The sequence below is a fragment of the Aulonocara sp. 'chitande type north' Nkhata Bay genome, linkage group LG10 (genome assembly GCF_057382095.1).
Source record: "Aulonocara sp. 'chitande type north' Nkhata Bay isolate Kocher_YH1m ecotype deep benthic linkage group LG10, A_spYH_male_GT1.1, whole genome shotgun sequence".
NCBI lineage: Eukaryota > Metazoa > Chordata > Actinopteri > Cichliformes > Cichlidae > Aulonocara > Aulonocara sp. 'chitande type north' Nkhata Bay.
The window spans coordinates 22,936,230-22,955,475 of record NC_141353.1 but is presented as its reverse complement, the minus strand read 5'-3'; the positions used below and the strand labels follow the sequence as shown (position 1 = coordinate 22,955,475).

General features: G+C 40.2%; 2 protein-coding genes across 2 annotated transcripts in view; both read right to left on the bottom strand.

Moving 5' to 3' along the window:
• grxcr2 (glutaredoxin and cysteine rich domain containing 2) overlaps positions 1–10,203 on the bottom strand; it is a 30,681-nt gene extending 20,478 nt beyond the window's left edge. Inside the window, exon 1 of the mRNA XM_086309178.1 lies at positions 9,931–10,203. The gene's annotated coding sequence lies outside the window, so the exon portion shown is untranslated. The remainder of the gene's footprint in view (positions 1–9,930) is intronic.
• LOC147320921 (general transcription factor II-I repeat domain-containing protein 2-like) lies at positions 6,062–7,877 on the bottom strand. The gene has a single exon (XM_086307369.1). The coding sequence runs from the start codon at positions 7,875–7,877 to the stop codon at positions 6,069–6,071; it is 1,809 nt and encodes a 602-aa protein (XP_086163495.1). The 3' UTR covers positions 6,062–6,068.
• Positions 10,204–19,246: the final 9,043 nt, after the last annotated feature.

Below are 19,246 nucleotides of genomic sequence, written 5' to 3'. Positions count from 1 at the left end.
TGAATGGGAAATTAAATGTCAGAAAATAATTAACTTAGTCATGAACTCCTCATACCTTTTTACATTTCTCTTCCTATTGTTGTGCATAATGTACCATAACAAGTCTGCAAAGTTCTGGAAATGTAGTTATGATTATGCAATTTTTGCAAATGAATTCCCCGAGGTGTCACATTTGTTTTTCATCTTTGCTGTCTTCCCCAATCTCTCTTCCCCCTTTCCCATCCAGCATGATAATTGGACTAATAATGGCGTAGACAGCCTGTGGCTGTGACTCTGCACTCGGTGTATTCACTCTAACTCGGTGCTTCAACCTGTCATAGATTTCCATATTCCTATAGGCAGAATTCATAGTGCTCTCTGTGCATGCCCCTTTGTTCAGATATTACTTCTCTCTGTGTGAGTTCACTGACATAAAACTCATGAAATTCACTCTCTTCTTCTACTCCTTGAAAATATTGGTGAGTGGTAAAATTTTGGATTAGTTTTCTTCTGAGGAAAAAAAGGCAAAATGTGATCATGGATCTCACAGCGACTGAGAAGAAAATGTAATCTGAATACTCTTCTATGCCACACGAGCACCTAGATTCTGGTGACTCCTGTATGACGCAGCAAATCTAATGGTGACCTTTAGAGGGATATCACTGTACATTTATAAAATAGGCACATAGGATAAGGCCAGAGAAATGTCAAAATATTCCTCTCCTCATATTTATTATAGCTGTCACTGTTGAATATTATAGCTACAGATGTTAGAAATTAAAACCTCCACAAAAACTTTTCCAAAGCCCACTGCAAAATAGCCAACAATAAAAAAGTACACCAAGGTAAACTCAGTTACTTAATGGAGCAGGCTAGACGGCCATGCATTGTCTAATGTTATATTATGTATGATATATAGCATAAAATTCTATGCTTGATCGGTACAGCAGAGAGGCAGCAATAGAGAAGCGCTGCTGAAGCCCTGAACCAGGATGCTTGACTGGTTTGCAGAGCGAGCAGTGAGGCAAGCAGTTTACTGCTTTTTGTACTCTGTGTCTCTCTCACTTGTGCTCTCTCTCTCAATCTGTGTGTGTGTTCCCGTATGTGTGTTCTGCTATCTATCTTTTTTTTCTGCATAACAAAAAGCAGCTTAACATCATGGCTGGCTCTGTTGTCTGCCTGCACAGTCTGGTCTACTTAGCCTGTCCATCTCCTCCTGAATCCTGTATGATAAGCACAAAACAAGAGAAACATTGCCAAACAAACGCAAATACACATGCACAAAAGAACATTTGAATGAAATAATTCAGAGTCCCACAACAATACAACCACTGGAAAATAACAATTTTGACATGCCAAAAACAAATTGGTGCATCTGCAATCAAAAGCTACTGCTTAACAGAGCAAACAATGCTGCTGCTGACATACATGTAGTAGTTCTGCTTCTAATAGTAACAAGAAAATGTACAAGGACCTCAGAGACTAGAACACCAAGCAATGAAACCTGAAGACAGTGCAGTGTAAATTTGAAAACAGTCAATATGAATGTGAAAGAAATAAACACATATCAGAGGAGTCGTGATCTTCGTTTTGTAGAAAACTGACAAAACATGCTAAGACATGCTAACAAGGGAGTTTGAGAACAGCCATGATGCAGTTTTTACCTCGTGCGTATCCATTTGCACGTGCTTGTGTGCATTTGGTCATTTTTCCACGACAAATGAATTGATTTAGTCACCAATGGCCTTTGAGCAAATGTTTATGCTTCAGGCATCATATTGCAATTCTGTCAGCGACTTTGGCATCAAAGCAGTCTTTAACAGTCTCGAATTCACAAAATATATGTACGGCATTTATTTCACTTACATATTAATGTCACTTACACTGAAAAAAATGAATTCTGTCAAATAACTTATATAAAGCTCAAACTCAGTTTTAATAGACATTCAGTAATTCAGTAAGTCTTGATTGGATCCTGCTTCTAAAATCAAAATCCTGGCTTCTTTCCTTCTGGAAAACTTTGTGAAAATCCTTCTTCTCCTTCTATTTCTTCTTCATCTCCTTAGGGGTCATCATAGCATATTATCTGACCCTAGTATATTCACTTGCTGCATAACCTCTCTAACTGCATCCATGAATCTTCTCTGGGGTCTCCCTCTCTTCATATTCAACATCCTTTGTCCTCTATATTCACGATCCCTTCTGGGCACATAACCAAAACATCTCCAACTTACCACTCTAACTTTATTTTTTTCCAAAGCAGTCGGCCTGTTCCTCTCCTCATCATGTCAATCCTACTCACTCCCAACAAAACTCCAAGCCTCTTAAACTCTGTCAATGAAAGGGTGGGCTGGCGTTCAGTTATTAACTTCTTCTTTTTTAGATTAAGTTGTATTGTAATGTTATTTCCAGTTAATAATATATGAAAAACATAATGCAGAGTATGCATTCTAAAATCCTTCAAGCTCCGTTATAAGTAATTATGATGTAATTATTATACATAATTCTCTTTGACCCCGTGGAGCTTTGACCCAGGGAGAGTATACCCTCATATCAGCTATAATAGGCTCCACCCCCTCCACACCGCTAGGTTAAATAGCCAATATTAAATAGTAAGTAATGACAAGCCTACCAAGAGCCAAAAGAGTCAAAATTTCTTAAGATTTAAAAACAAATGCTTATACTACTAAGAATATATGTTAAAATTGACACCTGTCTGCTTACATTTCTTGAAGCTGATTACAAAATGCTGCTGTTTATCATCTTTCCAGGCCACTGATGAATTTTGACAGCGCTGAGCTGAACACACTCATGTAGCACCCTGGCGGATGACATCGTCTCCTAACTCTTTTCCGCTCCACACTTCCTCCCCCGCATTGACCTCCATCTCTGCTCCCCCTCTCCCTTCAGTCCCTGATCTTCCTCTCTTCTCCTCCCTCTAAGCCTGATTTGTCTGTCACACTGTCACGTCCCCCCGGTCTCTCTCTTTCCTCCCTTCCTCCCCCAACGTATTCCACCTCTTTTTAACTCTCGGTAACACACAGCCACTCTGCCTTCCTCTGACTTAGCTAACAGATTTATTTGATACCATGAGTATTCTTTTACAAAGCAGAGTCTTCCTGAACCAAGGCCAAGCATTACACATACAACTCTCCTGCACAAGCAGCTTTAATTGCACACGGCTGTCTGCACGACGACCGAGTGCATATAGAGCATGACACAAAGCCACAATGACAGAATATATAAGGACGGGAGGAGGGAAGGGTGAGGGAGAAATGAGGAAGGGAACAGCTAATAAAGAAGCAGTAAAGGATGGCTGATGGAACAACATGGAAATATCAGGTAATCTTGGATCACTTCAATTTTCACAAAACAATATACAGGGTTTGGCACACCTGCTCAGCAGTTGAGGATATTTATGTCTCTAAAACTGCATTGACAGCCACTCTCAGCAGACTGAGACAATGCTCTAATCATGGCAGACATTAATATCACCCTAACCAGATAAAGTTATTTGAATTAATGAGAATATATTGATTCTGTCAATTACTGGCATTCAATTTTTAGCACATCATGGCGGAGCAGGTAGACTGGTGTCTGGAAATAAAAAGGAAAACACAGCATTTGTCTATTGTAGCAGGAAACAGCTGCATTTACTTTGTTGTTTTGCTTTGCTCTGCTTTTCTTTTGGCAGGAAAAAGTAGCAGAAGACATACTTTTATGGAAACCTTCATATTAAACATAATTTTCACTGTGTTTGTGTTTTACTTCCTGTGTGTGACAGTCAGAGATGGGCAGTAACGCATTACTGTAATCCGATTACTTTTTTCAAGTAAGGAGTAAAGTAAGGGATTACTAAGTAAGTAAGTAAAACTTTATTACTATTGCAAAAACGGTAATTAGATTACTGTTACTTTCCCGTAAGCACGCTGCGTTACTGCGTTACTAAAACCATGATTTTTTTGCGAGAGTGTCTCATGACAATGATGTAAGCGAGTGCCACGTTCGTGACAACAGCTGTGTGCAGATCAAGAATGGATCATATATCGAGTGCGGGAGAGAGTATGAGCGTGCAGCGTTTAAAGCGTGGAAGCACTGACCTTACTTTAAGTTTGATTCCATAAAAAGTGACAAAAACATTAGCGTCCGTTGTGCGTGGGAAAAAAACTTCTTTAGTCTAAGTTTAGAACCCCTTAGCTTCCAAGCAAGTACCGACAGTACGCTACGACGTAATGGGAAATTCACAGACAAACTCGCAGATTCTTCAACTGACAGCTGCGGCACATCTGCACCAGGGCAAACCTCCGCCTGCCCCACTCCTGCTTTACAGTTGAAAATAGAGCAACAGGACTGCTAGTCTTTGACTTTATTTATTTTCTGCTGTGTTTTACTTGCATTTATTTGAAAGACTGAGTGTAAACACAAAAAAATCTTTTATTTTATGTGCTGGAATGTGCAGAAAATAGGTTTAAATGTTAAACAAATTTCTTCTGGTGAGTGAATGTTGCATATAATTTAATGTTTGCTTGATGCATAAAGTTAAAAGATTAAAACTAATAAAACAAGTTTTAAAAAGAGACTTTTCCATTTGATTACATTTTGTATGATGGATTATGCAGAAAAAGTAGAATTGGGCTGAAAGATCTATTGCTTTATCACCTATTCAGGTTGTAAATCGTGTTTTTAAAAAGTAACTAAGTAACTAAGTAATTAATTACTTTTGAAAATAAGTATTACTTTTTTGCGGAAGTAATCAGTAATTAGTAACTGATCACTTTTTTCACCAACACTGGTGACAGTATGGATTGTGACAAAGACTTCATGATCTTTGCAACAGTGAATATAAATGCTAAAACTGAATATATTGGATAGTGTTCCCCCTGCACCATTAACAAATGGTTCAGCCCATAGCATGACCGTCTTTTTTCTTGTTTTCAGTAGCAAGCCATGCTTATGACTGTGTCAGAGCACATTTTGAACAACACCTTGGGAATTTTGCTTTTTACACAGGTGGTTGGATGTTACACTCTGGAAATGGAAGGAAGGTGAGTGTTATTAACCCTCTGTGGTCCACCGACAGGCTGCACCTCCAAGTCACATGACTATTTTCAGCTGACTCGATGACGCAGACTGGGGCATGTTCAGAAACAGCTCCGACGATGACGTCAACGTGTTTACGGAAGCGGTTGTGGGATTCATCGGGAAACTAGCGGATGATACCGTGGAGACAAAGACTATCACAACGTTTCCCAACCAGAAGCCGTGGGTGGATAAAACCATCCGCGACGCTCTGAGATCCCGCACCGCTGCCTACAACACGGGACTCAAGACGGGGGACATGGACCCGTACAAAGCCGCGTCATATAACGTGCGGAGGGCGGTGAAAGAGGCGAAGCAGCGCTACGGGAGGAAACTAGAGTCACAACTCCAACAGAGTGACTCTAGGAGCCTGTGGCGGGGACTAAGGACAATAACGGACTATAAAGCACCAACAACCGGTATGACGAACGCGGCCGTGACTCTGGCAGACGAGCTGAACACTTTCTATGCTCCCTTCGAGGCTGCAGCTAAGGCAGGGGTGGGCAAACTTTTTGATTCGTGGGCCACATTGAGTTCTAACATTTGACAAATGGGCCGGAACAGGAGTAGATAGATGGCATGCTTTGAAAACATCACCTCATTGGGGGAAAAATACACATCTTGGGATATGGAGAAAACATGTGCTTTAATTTCATTTTTTTTAAATGAAGAAAAGCATTACAATAAAATCTCTGACTTCGAAATGAGCCTTTAAACACTGAAAATCAAATAAATGAACATTTTATTTTAAAGCACTGAAAGTTCTGTTATCCTTCAGGATATCACATCACTCTCCTCCTAACTTTTTTTTTTTTTTTTTTCCAAAAACGGTAGGAGATGCAGATGTACTTGTCCTGTTCCTTTTATTCAATTTGTTTCCCCGGTGCCAAAAGTCAACAACGACCAGTGCAAGTTCGAAACAGTTGCAGCAAGTCAGTCTTGTGAAGCGTTATATTTGATCTGCGCGCACTGTTCATTTTAACAACGTGCGTATCACGGAGACACACATTTTAATGGGAGCAGTGTTGTTGGTCTCCTTTTTTAGCCAGCGCATCAAAGTCTGGAGTTAGTTTTGTTGTGGCGATTCTCAGGATTGATCTGAGGTGTAGGTCTGTTAACTTGGATCTGTGGCTGGCTTTGTTGATGTTCATGACGCTGAATGTCTGTTCACACACGAAGGTAGAGCCGAACAAAGCCAACATCATCTGCGCTTTTCGCCTTAGATTTGGAAACGCGGCATCATTGAGTGAAGCATAGAAGTCATTTAGTTTCAGAGAGCTGAATTTCTCTTTTAAGGCAGGGTCGGACTGAAGGTCGATGAGTTCGAGCTGAAGCTCCTCTGGAGCTGTTTCGGGGTCTTGTGACAGAGGAAAGGCCACCAATTGAAGTGACTTGTCAATTTTATCGAAATCCAAAAACCGACGGCAGAATTCTCCGTGCAGTGCATCCAGTGACTCACTGTATTTCTTTACTTTTGCTCCGGCCTCTTTCAGCGTGGCTAGTGTAGGAAAATGAGTGAATGACTTGTTCAAAATCTGCCTGGAGAATAAAGCCAGCTTGGATTTGAAGGCTTTCACGTTTGTGTGCATGTCATGCACAAACTGCTCCTTCCCCTGCAGTTTCACGTTGAGCTCATTCAAGTGTGAAAATATGTCCGTAGCAAACGCGAAGTCACACATCCAGCTCTTGTTGCTCAGCTCAGGAAATTCATCAGTCTTCCCCTGCCGCTCCAAAAACATGCCAATCTCCTCTTTGAGCTCCCACACTCGTTGAAACACTTTGCCCAAACTCAACCAGCGGACACGGGAGTGATAAAGCAGGTCCTGGTGATCCGCATCAGTTTCCTCCAGGAACGCAATGAACTGACGGTGCTGAAGTCCCCGTGCGCGTATGAAATTGACAAGTTTCACCACAGGATTCACAACATGATTCAGCTGTAACACCGATTTACATAGAGATTCCTGGTGGATGATGCAGCGGAGGAAAATCACATCCTGGTCAGGGTTTTCATCTTTCACTTTATTCTGGATTCTCCTCAGCAGGCCAACGTTTTTTCCCGTTAAATTTGGAGATCCATCTGTGGTGACGTTAACAAGCTTACTCCAGGGAAGCTTCATGTTTTCGATGGCAGCAGACACCCGTTCAAACAAGTCCTCTCCCCGTGTTTGTCCTTTCAGAGACTCCATTGTCAAAAACTCCTCCGTTATTTCAAAGGTTTCGTTGATTCCTCGGATAAAAATGAGGAGCTGAGCAGTGTCTTTGACATCATTGCTTTCATCCAGTGCTACAGAATAAAAAGTGAATGACTTCGCCTTTTTGTTTAATATGCTGGTGATATCTTCATCTATTAGTTCTACACGGCGAGTCACTGTCCGCCGTGATAAACTGATTTTCTCAAATTTGTCTTTGGTCTCCGGGCACAAAATACCTGCTGTCTCTACCATACATTCTTTTAAAAACTCGCCCTCTGACAGTGGTTTGCTGGCCTTTGCTATTTTGAATGAAAGCATAAAACTGGCCTTGGTACTTGATTCTTGAATGGCAGTTTGACGGTGAAAAAAACTTTGCTGAGCCTTCAAATTAGCTGCCAACTTCTCAGCAGCAGCTTCCCGTTCTTTTGTTGAGAGCTTGCTAGCATAATTTGTGTGCTTTGTGGCAAAGTGACGGCTAATATTATACTCTTTAAAAACCGCCACAGTTTCTTGGCATATCAGGCAAACAGCAGATGATTGGTGTACAGTGAAAAAATATTTAGTTGTCCACTCCTTTTTGAACACTCGACATTCTCTGTCCACTTTCCTTTTCTTGGGTCCGCTCATCTTCATAGAGGGGCGGTAGGTCACAGGGTAAAGTGCAAACGTGGAGTAATAGGCCTACGCCGCTTCACCTCAACAAAGCCAATATATCTAGAGTGCGCCATCTAGTGAGGAAACATCAGAATTGCAGGGGAAATAAAACATTAACAAGGTTAATTTATTACATTTTTTTTTCAAGTTTCAAAACGTTTAACGGGCCGCACGTGGCCCCCGGGCCGTAGTTCGCCCATGCCTGAGCTAAGGTCTCCAACAATGCTAGTGTTAGCGGCGCTAACGGCTGCAGACAGGAAGATACTGCCAGCACCGGAAACGTGCTCGTCATCTCCGAGCATGAAGTAAGGAGAGCCTTCAAGAGAGTGAACACCAGGAAAGCAGCAGGACCAGACGGCATCCCAGGTCGTATCCTAAGAGACTGCGCATACCAGCTAGCTCCTGTGTTCACTGAGATATTCAACATCTCTTTATCTCAGTCGGTGATCCCCACATGCTTCAAAGAGTCCATCATTGTTCCTGTCCCGAAGAAACCCCACCCTGCTTCTCTCAATGACTATCGCCCTGTAGCCCTCACCTCAGTAGTGATGAAGTGCTTTGAACGCCTGGTCAGAGACTTCATCATTTCTTCACTACCAGACACACTGGACCCACTACAGTTCGCTTACCGTCCAAATCGTTCCACAGACGATGCCATCTCTCATCTCCTCCACACATCACTCACTCACTTGGACACTAGAAGGGGGAATTATGTTAAAATGCTCTTCATAGACTACAGCTCTGCATTTAACACCATAATTCCCTCCACACTCACCACCAAGCTGGAGCATCTGGGACTCAGCTCATCTATGTGTCAGTGGATCTCCAACTTCCTAACTGGCAGACCACAGGCAGTAAGGATGGGCGGACATGTCTCAGCCTCCACCACTCTCAGCACTGGAGCCCCCCAGGGGTGTGTTCTGAGCCCCCTGCTGTACTCTTTGTACACATATGACTGTGTGGCCACTACCAGCTCCACCACCATCATCAAGTTTGCTGACGACACCGTCGTGGTGGGCCTGATCTCTGATAACAACGAGACGGCCTACCTGAAGGAGATTAGGAATCTGGAGAACTGGTGCCAGAGGAACAACCTCCTTCTAAACGTCAGTAAGACAAAGGAGCTGATAGTGGACTTCAGCACTAAGCAGGAGAGGAACTACAAGACCCCCGTCATCAACGAGTGCCCAGTGGAGAGAGTGGACAGCTTCAAATACCTCGGAGTTCACATCACGCAGGACCTGTCATGGTCCTGTCACATCAACACCGTGGTGAAAGGCCCGACAGCGTCTCTACCACCTCAGACGCTTGAGAGACTTCCAACTGCCCTCCATGGTGCTCAGGAACTTTTACTCGTGCACCATAGAGAGCATCCTGGCGGGAAACATCTTAACCTGGTTCGGGAACAGCACCATGCAGGACAGACGAGCTCTACAGAGGGTTGTGCGGTCAGCTGAGCGCACCATCCGCTCCGAGCTCCCTGACCTGCACTCAATCTACAGCAGGCGGTGCTGGACCAAGGCCAGGAAGATCGTGAAGGACCTCAGCCATCCCAACAACAGACTGTTCTCTCTGTTGAGGTCAGGAAAGCGATTCCGCTCCCTGAAGACCAACACAGAGAGACTGAGGAGGAGCTTCTTCCCGCAGGCGATACGGTCTCTCAATCACACCACCACACAGTACTGACCCACACATACAGTTCTTACACACACACTGGACTTTCTGGACTTTGGTTTTGCACAACACTGGTCACTATATTCTTCATTTCCGGTTAATACTTGTACAGCTGCTGTTATTGTGTATATATTTATTTATATTTAGATTTCTTCATACATTCTTATATAGTTCTATATTGTGTATTGTGTATTTTGTTGTAGAGATGGACCGATCCGATATTACGTATCGGTATCGGTCCGATACTGACCTAAATGACTGGATCGGATATCGGAGAAAAATAAAAAATGTAATCCGATCCATTAAATATCACGAAAGCACCTCACAAAACTTGCAACACGCCATAACTCACCTCAGAACGTTAGCATGTCGGAGCAGTATGCATCACATGATAGAGCGGCTGTGGCATGCGGGACCTGTGGTCTGGATAGCATTTGGAGCTTCGCTAGCAACCTGGCATTTCATCTCCGACAAAGTTATCCCCGAGAGAAGTAAAGCAAGTGTGTAAGTCCATCTCTGAATGTTTGTAAAGCATTCCTGCGTTAAGCTTAACGAGCGACTGCCTCTCGCTCTCCGGCTGCTACTTCAATCGTGAAACTGCTTAAATGATCAGCTGATCGGCTTTTCTGTCGTGAGTCCCTCTTTGTTTTTGGCCCACTTTGCACCAGAAAGAGGAAACCAGCGGCTGAACAACAGCAGCACGTTTAAGCTTGATCAGCTGTTGTTAGAATTTATTTAATATTACTTTCTACTCGAGGATCTTTTTCTACGTAGCTGACGCTGGTAACTGTGCAGGGGCGGATCTAGCAAAGTTTAGCCAGGGGGGCCGATAGGGCATTAACTGGGAAAAGGGGGCACAAAGACATACTTTTCTTTCTTATTTTCATTTAAAATGTCTAGCTTTTAATAAATAATTATCTGACACACAAAGTTTTAATTTGATGTAAAATGAATAGAAGTCAATTACTGTATATAGTGACTATTAAGTCTAATATATATACCCTAGTAAGCTATAGTACTTTTTCCTTTGGGAAGGTACCATCTGTGCAGTCTGCAATTTTGTTGAAGAAAGATGTTGAATCTATTTAATATTTCTTGAAAAATAATTGATTTCTGTGCATTTTTTTTCACACTGCATCAAATTAAGGTTGATTACGTCGATTAAGCATCATGAGGTGGCGCGTGAGGGGTGGTTCCCTATTTTTTATTTATTTATTTTTGTTGTTGCTGGGAGTTGGAACCCTATTAGTTAGGTTGCTTAATATTTACGCTAAGTACTCTTTAAAATACCAGAATAGGGAGGATGGTGTAGGTCTAAGTTTATTAGATTGATCAGTATTGCTGAACTATGAAATATTTTTTTTGTATACAGGTATAACAGAATAGCTTTAGTGTAGTTGTTGTTTTAAACTTGAGTATGAACTTGCAGACTTGCAAAATGCAGCAAGATATTTTAAAAAACAGTTTTGTTGATTAAAAAACACTATATCGGATTCATATCGGTATCGGCAGATATCCAAATTTATGATATCGGTATCGGTATCGGACATAAAAAAGTGGTATCGTGCCATCTCTATTTTGTTGTACAGTTATTTTATTTTCAACTTTAATTTATATATTTATCTTTATCTTATTCTTCCCAGTTAAATTTACCCTTCATTCTAATTTGTGTTGTACAGTTATTTCATTTTTAACCTTAATTTATATTTTATTCCTTCCTAGTTAAATTTACCCTTTTTAATTTTTCATATTTATTTCCTATCTTATTCATAGCCTTTTCCTTTTTTGTTCTCTTTAGGTCACGAGCAGTTGTCCAAGCATTTCACTACATATCGTACTGTGTATGACTGTGTACGTGACAAATAAAATTTGAATTTGAATTTGAATTTGACATAGCAACAAGCTGCAGCCACGCTGAGTCTCTATTTCAACCCACACTGAAAGTTCGGACTTCAAAGTTTTTAAATTTTAATTACAGGCCAGTAAATCCAGAGTTATGATAATATAAATAAGCCCCGCTTTTTTCTAAATACTGTCCTGTTTTAAGCTTTTTCTAAGGACAGCGCGAAAACAGTAAAGAAAGCAAAAAAAGCCACCTCTTTCCTATCGGTGGAAAAATGCACCATGTCGACCAATTAGAAAAAAAGTAAACATGTGGGATTTGGTTGTTCAGGAAGAGGGAAAAGTTTTGGGAGTGACGAGACAGAGCGAGCGAGTGTGTGTGTGTGAGAGAGAGAGAGAGTTTTTAAGTGTGGGAGATTTGTGACGTTTACTGTGGAGTGTATACTTAGTGTGTTGTGTTGTCTTGTGTAGCTGTTCTGTTGTGTAGTCGTTTTGTTTTGTGTGTCAGTGAGGGCACTAATGAATGTCACAGAGGCACATTGCAATGTAAACACTGTCACTGCGTAGAAAACCAGCGGAGTGATACACCTCCTCTTGTCAGGCCTGCAGGTTTATCCCTGTGCTGTTCTCCTCTGTCTTTTGGTGGACAAACTTCTTTTTTTTTTAACTGCCACACGTCATTTGTGGGGCATCTTATTGCAACACCGGATTGTTCTCTCATTTTAGTTTCAGTAATATTTTTAAATGGTTGTACAAAATGAAAAAAAAAACAGCAGGTGTATTGGCTGCATTTTTAGATAAATAGTTGTATATGTTTACAAAATGTACAATTTATATTTGCATTTCAAGTTATAAAAATTTACTCAACATGTCTGTTTTGTTTTTTACAGTAAAAAGGATTTTAAGTTCTTTGTGTGATTTCAGATCAGTAATAGTACTATTAATAGTAATAGTAGTACTAATGCAGTATGTCAGTGAAAAAAACAACTGAATTCAGTTGAGCTGAAAAGAATGATACCAAACAAGCCAAGGAGGAAAAAATAAAATGAAACAATCTGAGGGTGAAATACAAACGGTTGTATTTCAGACCTCAGTGGGTTAATCCAACAAATCATGGAAAATTAGGTTTAAATTTTTGTTCATGACAGTGCAGATTTCTGACATTTTGTGTAATTTAAGCATGTAACAATTTGATTGTTTTCTAACAAAAAACAGTGTGAAACTTAAGTTAGACTTGTCGTTGTAAATAAACCACCCCATGTTGTGTAGGTTTCTGGATTTTATACTTATTGGGCTACATATTTATTTATTATACAGGCTATACAGTACATAACATCACAACTCACATGTTTTATGTAACTAAAGTGTGTAATTATGTGGAGTACAGACAATAATTAAGTTATAGACTATATTTATATGAAAAACGTGTATACTTACTGCATTTGAATCATTTTAATCATATGTAACCACCTGCATATGTATTTGGGGGGGAAAGGCTTTGATTTTGCCACCCCATTTGATTTCTTTGCCACCCTCACGCCACCCTAAGAAAAGTTCTCTAGACCCACCCCTGATCATCTGATGGAACTGCAGGAGAGATGGCTAATGTGCACATCAGACAGATTTAACACTAAATGGTATTTAGCCTGTCAGCTGCCTAGTACAAACAATGTTGTTCAATGATGTTAGTTTGTGCAAATGTGAGAATCCTGCCTCCCACATGTTCAATTCCAGCAGCGAGAGCATGTCTGAATTCGACTACCGCTTGCTGTGTGCTACATGTGAAAGAAAAATGATTTAATAATGTCCCATCCTGATTCTCTCGACATTATCTTGATATTATTGTGCATATTTACACATGTATATTATTTTTTCCAGCAAGTCCACAAAATATCCCTGCATGACAACAAATTGCTGCTGTTCTTAAAACTTCTTCTTGGGTTTTGATCCGTTTTTGTGCACGTTTTGATTTATTCGTCCTCACATCCTCTCTTTTTTTCTTTTACGTTGACAGATCATACCATTAGTGTGCCTTTAGCATCTCTGCCAACATCCTGTCCCTCAGGAGCAGGACTGGGAAGGCAGTATTCATATTTATGGAGCTCAACAGAATTCTGTGATACACTGCTAAAGAAAAAAAGATGAGTATCTAAACCTAAAAGTAATAAATAATATAGTAGCTGTACAGAAACAGTCTGTCGAGGTTCCAGGTTCTCTGCTGTGTAGCTGTGCCAATCCTCTGCAGCATAATGCTGAACAAATCATTGGGGCTTGTGTCAATACCTCTAGTCCTTCTCCTTTCCATATTTGTACATGTTCGTGGATGATGTTACCCTACAGAATCAGCAGAGTACAGTTTGTAAGAGTCTGTGTCGCTGAACTTAGATGTTAGCAGTTAACTCCGACCTCATACCCTTAAAAAGCACCTAACCTGACCGAGTAATTAGGGTGGCTAAAACTAATCAAACAGCCCATTAAAGAAAAAGTAAGCAGTGCTTTAAAAAAGTAGCTGAAACAGATGAGCCATGAAAGACACATGAAGCTACTATTACATACTGGCAGCACCAGTCAAGTGACAACTATGCGCTAGAAGGCAGTGGAAGCAGCTTAAAGACAATATGCATGAGACTGATAACTAAGAACACCCATTTAGTGAGTTGACAACATTTGAAATGGGGTTCCTATACACCACACACCTATGTGCACTCACTGTACACTTTATTGAGTACACCTGTCAAACTGCAAATATCTAATTAGCCAATCACATTCAAGCAACTCAATGCATTTAGGCATGTAAACATGATCAAAATGGCCTGCTGGGGTTCAAACTGAGCATCAGAATTTGGAAGAAAGGTGATTTTAATGACTCTGAACATGGCATGATTGTTGGTGCCAGATGGGTTAGCGAAAAGTTGTTGATCTACTGGGATTTGCCGACACGACAATCTCTAGGGTTACAAAGAATGATCGGAAAAAAGAGAAACTATCCAGTGAGCTTGAATCAAATGCAGCCTACAATAGCAGAAGACCACACTGGGTACCACTGCTATCAGCTAACAAAAGCTTCAACAAAATTAGACAGTGGAGGACTAGAAAAATGTTGCCTGCTCTAAATAGTTTAAATCTGCTACTACATTAAGACGGCAGGGTCAGAATTTGGCATAAACAATATGAAAGCATGATCTTTGCAGTATTAAGCCTGCCTTGTATCAGTGGTTCAGCCTGCTGGTTGTTGGGTAATAACATGGGGAATCCCATGACACAGTACCAAGTGAGCATTGTTTAAACCCCATGTCATGGACATGTCGGCAACATTGTTGCAACCTTGTTGGTGACATGTCCACACCTATGACCACAGCATACCCATCTTCTGATGGTTTTTCCTGGGTTTTTCCCAAGTCTGCCCTTGACAAAGAAATATCTTGTGTAAAATCTTGTACCTGTGCTGTGACTGCTGTTTTTCTCCAGTCTTTCTTTAAGTATCTGACTCAGCTAAAAGACAAGTTCTTCAGGCTCTTCTCACATACATTTCTAAAGAAAAATGGGTAAAAATCTGGTCAGGACCTTGGTCAAAGCTGTTGTTTCTCACATGACACACACAGCAAGAGAAATCTGCATCAGCGCAGTTCTAATGGACATACTTTGTTATTCCTGCCAAAACAAGCCCAGGAGGTACAGACCTCCAGTCAGGGAGGCAGAAAACAGTCAACATCCTGCATGACAAATAACACTTTCTCATCTTTTTGCTTCTAGTATCTTTTAATTAATGGCACTTGGCACAGAGAGTAATTATCTAATAACTACAGACTACACATGATTTCAAGTGATGAGCAGTCTTTTTTCTCTTTATTTTTAAATTTCCTTAGTTCTTTACTGTCTGTGAGACATTGCACTAATTTGTGGCGATGGCAGGGGACAGACAGCCAAATGTCTTCAGATGTCAGATGGCCTTGCTAACACTGCTGCTTTGATTGCTGAACACCAAATGCGCTTTTTCAGGAACTCTACTTTCCAGTTATTTGTGAAGTTTTCCACTGTGATTTGTGATTTTTTTCCTTTTGTTTACAAAGATGCATCTACCTGATTGTAGTAAGTAAACAGCACCTTAATTTTATAATTATATGTGAAGCGGAAGACAACAACATGTACTCCACACACTTTTCTCTTTTCTGTTTGTCAGAAGCTAGCTCACCAAGCTATGTGTCATATTTCATTTTACTCGTCTTCACTGACTGAAAGGTTTGGCACAAATACACTATCATTTAAAAAAAAAAAAAAAAAAAAAAAAAAAAAAAAAAAAAAAACAAATACACTATCATGATGCTTACACAACTTTGTATAAACATTTATCAGTCAATAATCTGATACATCTATGTGATTATCAATCATTTCATTAGCATATTGTAGCCAGTAATGCAAATTCACACACATATAGATATATCACTGGTCAGTTTGATTAAGCTAGTTTGCTAGTTTTAGTTGCTCCCTTGTTTATAAGAGGTCACCAGACTACACCAGATGCCCTTCATGACAGAACATCAAAGGGATTTGTTTCTTCTCCCAGAATCACACCGATGATCGTGTGTTAGGCAAATTTGTCATCTGCATTGGGGAAAACTCTTCTTTGATGTTTATTTCAGCCAAACTATTCCGATGTTTTCAAAGATATGTTTCCATATATGAGAGTGAGACCAAAGGTGATGGATGTCATTATTCACAAAGAGCTTCCTGCACTATAATTGTCATGTTCATGACCTTACTTGCTGAAACAAATAGTTCCCTTGTATCACCTTGCCATGCCACCAGATTTTATGTACTGTACAGCTCTGATACAAACCCTGAGAATGATAATCCCATCAATGAAACAACTGCATTTAAAGCACTGCATGCAGAATAGTGCATGCAGAATGAAACCCAAAGGTATTAAATGTGTTTATGTCTTCACAAAAGCAGTTCCTAATGAAATTGAATATGTACTCATAGCTTATATTTAGATTTTCAATTCAATTCAATTGTCAATTCCACCTTATTTATACTGTGCAAAATCAGAACAGCAGTCACCTGAACATGGTTTATTTTGCCAGGCAGAGACAATATAACAAAACCCCCTCTGAACAAGGACATGGCAGCATAAAAATTATGGCAAGAGCAGGTTTTCTTCAGAAAGGTGAACAGCATATAAATTCATACAAATACATACATTATGGAAATTACTTCATATCAAGGGACTTACACTATTATTTGTGTTACACCAGATATCAACATCCCCATTGAGAAGTCATAATCTCACACAATTTCCCACACCCCATCTGAAGTCTACTCTCCAGATAACAAAACACAATGCGCATGTCAACTTTCAAAAAGCAGCTCGACTCTCCTCAAGACCCTAAAAGTAGACAAAACAAATATTGCCACACCTAAGACGAGCTCCAAAAGGTTCCATCATATCTGACCATATTCAGTTTCTCACTGGATATTGAAATCTCAACAAATACAGGGATAACCCAGAAAAATCCATTTCCCTGACCACTTACACTCGTGCAATGAACACTAAAACTCCTTAAGTGACTTTAAGACTTGACTTTTTGGCCAGTGCCAAATGTGGCAATGAGGGTGGGTTTTAATCAAAGAAAGCATGAAATTTGTTTTCAGTGCAGGTGATAGGACATCAGGAGCACATGGACATTGCCCAGGGGCCTGAGGGTCATTTTGGCCTGCCGAGCACTTAAGCAGATAATATAAAAGCAGGAAAGAGTAGACGGGTGCCTCAGAATGCACCGATCAGGCTCAACTCCATCACACCCCAGAGACGCACATGCATGTGTACACAAAGCTTATCTCTCTCTTCTCAACACATAGTGTTGGACAAGTCCCTGGTGTAATGAGTGCTCAAAGAAATGTTGGAAGTGAGAGAGAGAAAATCATTTATTTTTAAAAGAGAATGATGGAGCTAAATGCTGAAATGTCAGTCAGAGACCAGGCCAGTCAAGGAAAACAATAAAAACTACCTAAAGCACAATTGTCTGTCTTTACCACCCACCACTCATATATTGTGTGTCATTCATTTTCCCAAAATAGACAAAATCAACATCCCATAGGACTGTTTTTTTTTTTAGTTTTTTTTTTTTAATAATAGACATCTGTAATATCACAACACATAAGTGGCTGTGAATGGAGTCAAATTCCCAGCCTGAGTTACTGTTTCAATCCATCCCTGAGCAGTTAATCTGGTTTTAGTCCTGACCTGAGGCATCGCAGTCAGACCTGGTAACTGTGGACTCTTTAACTGAAAATTTCTCTTTGGTCTCTGAATCATAGCCTGAGACCTAGCTCTCATCACCGGTGATGATCTTCAACACAAAGTCAGATCAGTCTGACAGAAGTTGATGTTGGCTCTCATAGTTGTGCAACTATAAGTCGTGCAGACGTGTCTCCTGGGGAACAATCTAAAAATAACAGACTGGCTGGAAACTGTCAAGGGGTGCACAAAGATACAACTTTGAGGAAGCCAAAGTTAAGTCAAGAGATGTTTTTTTTTTTTATTTGTTTTAGAGGCAGTTGTTTCACTTCATTTTTTAAAACTCACTTTATATATTGTTTTTATTTACTCTGTACGATGTTTTGGCAGCTTTATGAGCTGAGATTTGCAATTTCATGTCTCTATTTTCTGTCAACATTTATAAAAAATAACAGTCAATAAGTGAACAAGCACAAGTAAGTATAATACTTTATTTAACAAACACTCAAGAAAAGATATAACCATACTTTACCCTTACAGAAAGATGCAGTTATAATAATTTCTTTCTAAAGGGCTAATCAGGGTAACTGCTACAGGGATGAAAGATCATGTTCAAGGAGGAAGAGAGAAGATAAGAGTGCTCAAGGACAGACTGTTTGAAAGGTACTATTTGAAGTTATTGATTTTAACTGCCTGTTTGAATGACCTTGTTGTGCCGTCGCATCCAAGAAGGAAGTGGTCATCACAGGATGCAGATCCCCATGTATGTTAAGTATAAAAAATTTAATTAAATGATTCATCTCAGCAATTTTTTTTTGTCAGCCAGCACACCCTCTGACACTTTAATATCAACATCTTTCTCCACTTTGTTTATTTAACTGACCTCTCATCAAATAAATTTCTTATTCTTTGCCCACCTTTTGTGTATATCTCTCTCAGTTCACCATTACTTTGCCACATTGAGGGGAAAGGTGATTTCATTGTAATATATAACAGAATAGGGCAAGCCATAGAAGCATTAGTCTAACATATCTTGCAGCAGCAGAGCAAAATCCATATTTCTGACATGGTTGTCTCCAATGGAAAATAGACCTGAAACCCTTTGGTGCCACATTCTCTCAGTTCAGCTACATTTGTCATGGAAAGTGCAGCAGTGCAGTCTTGCAAGGCCGGCCATATCAGTGAGTGTGTTTGCAGTTGTACATCTGGAGTCAAATGTGGCTGATTTTAGCCCAAGTATGGGTGGAAAGGGCTGATTGGATATTTTATGCAACACCTGGAGAAAGCGGTACAACATAAAAAAAGAGAACAAACCTATTCCATGCCAGCTGTCTCCCAACAGATTTCTTTACCTTAATCGTATATCTAATTGAATTTCACGGTGCTCTGTACTTGGTGCAGCATGTTTGAGCAGCTGACAACGGCAATATTGCGGAATCGTTTCATGCAGTCACCATGTGGCTAATCACAAAATGTGAGTAATTACATTTTATCTGGTTTATTATCAGTGTTTCAGTCTTGACCCATGCAACACTGCATCATAACCATACACAACATCAAAGATCTACTATTGCCATGTAAGAAATAC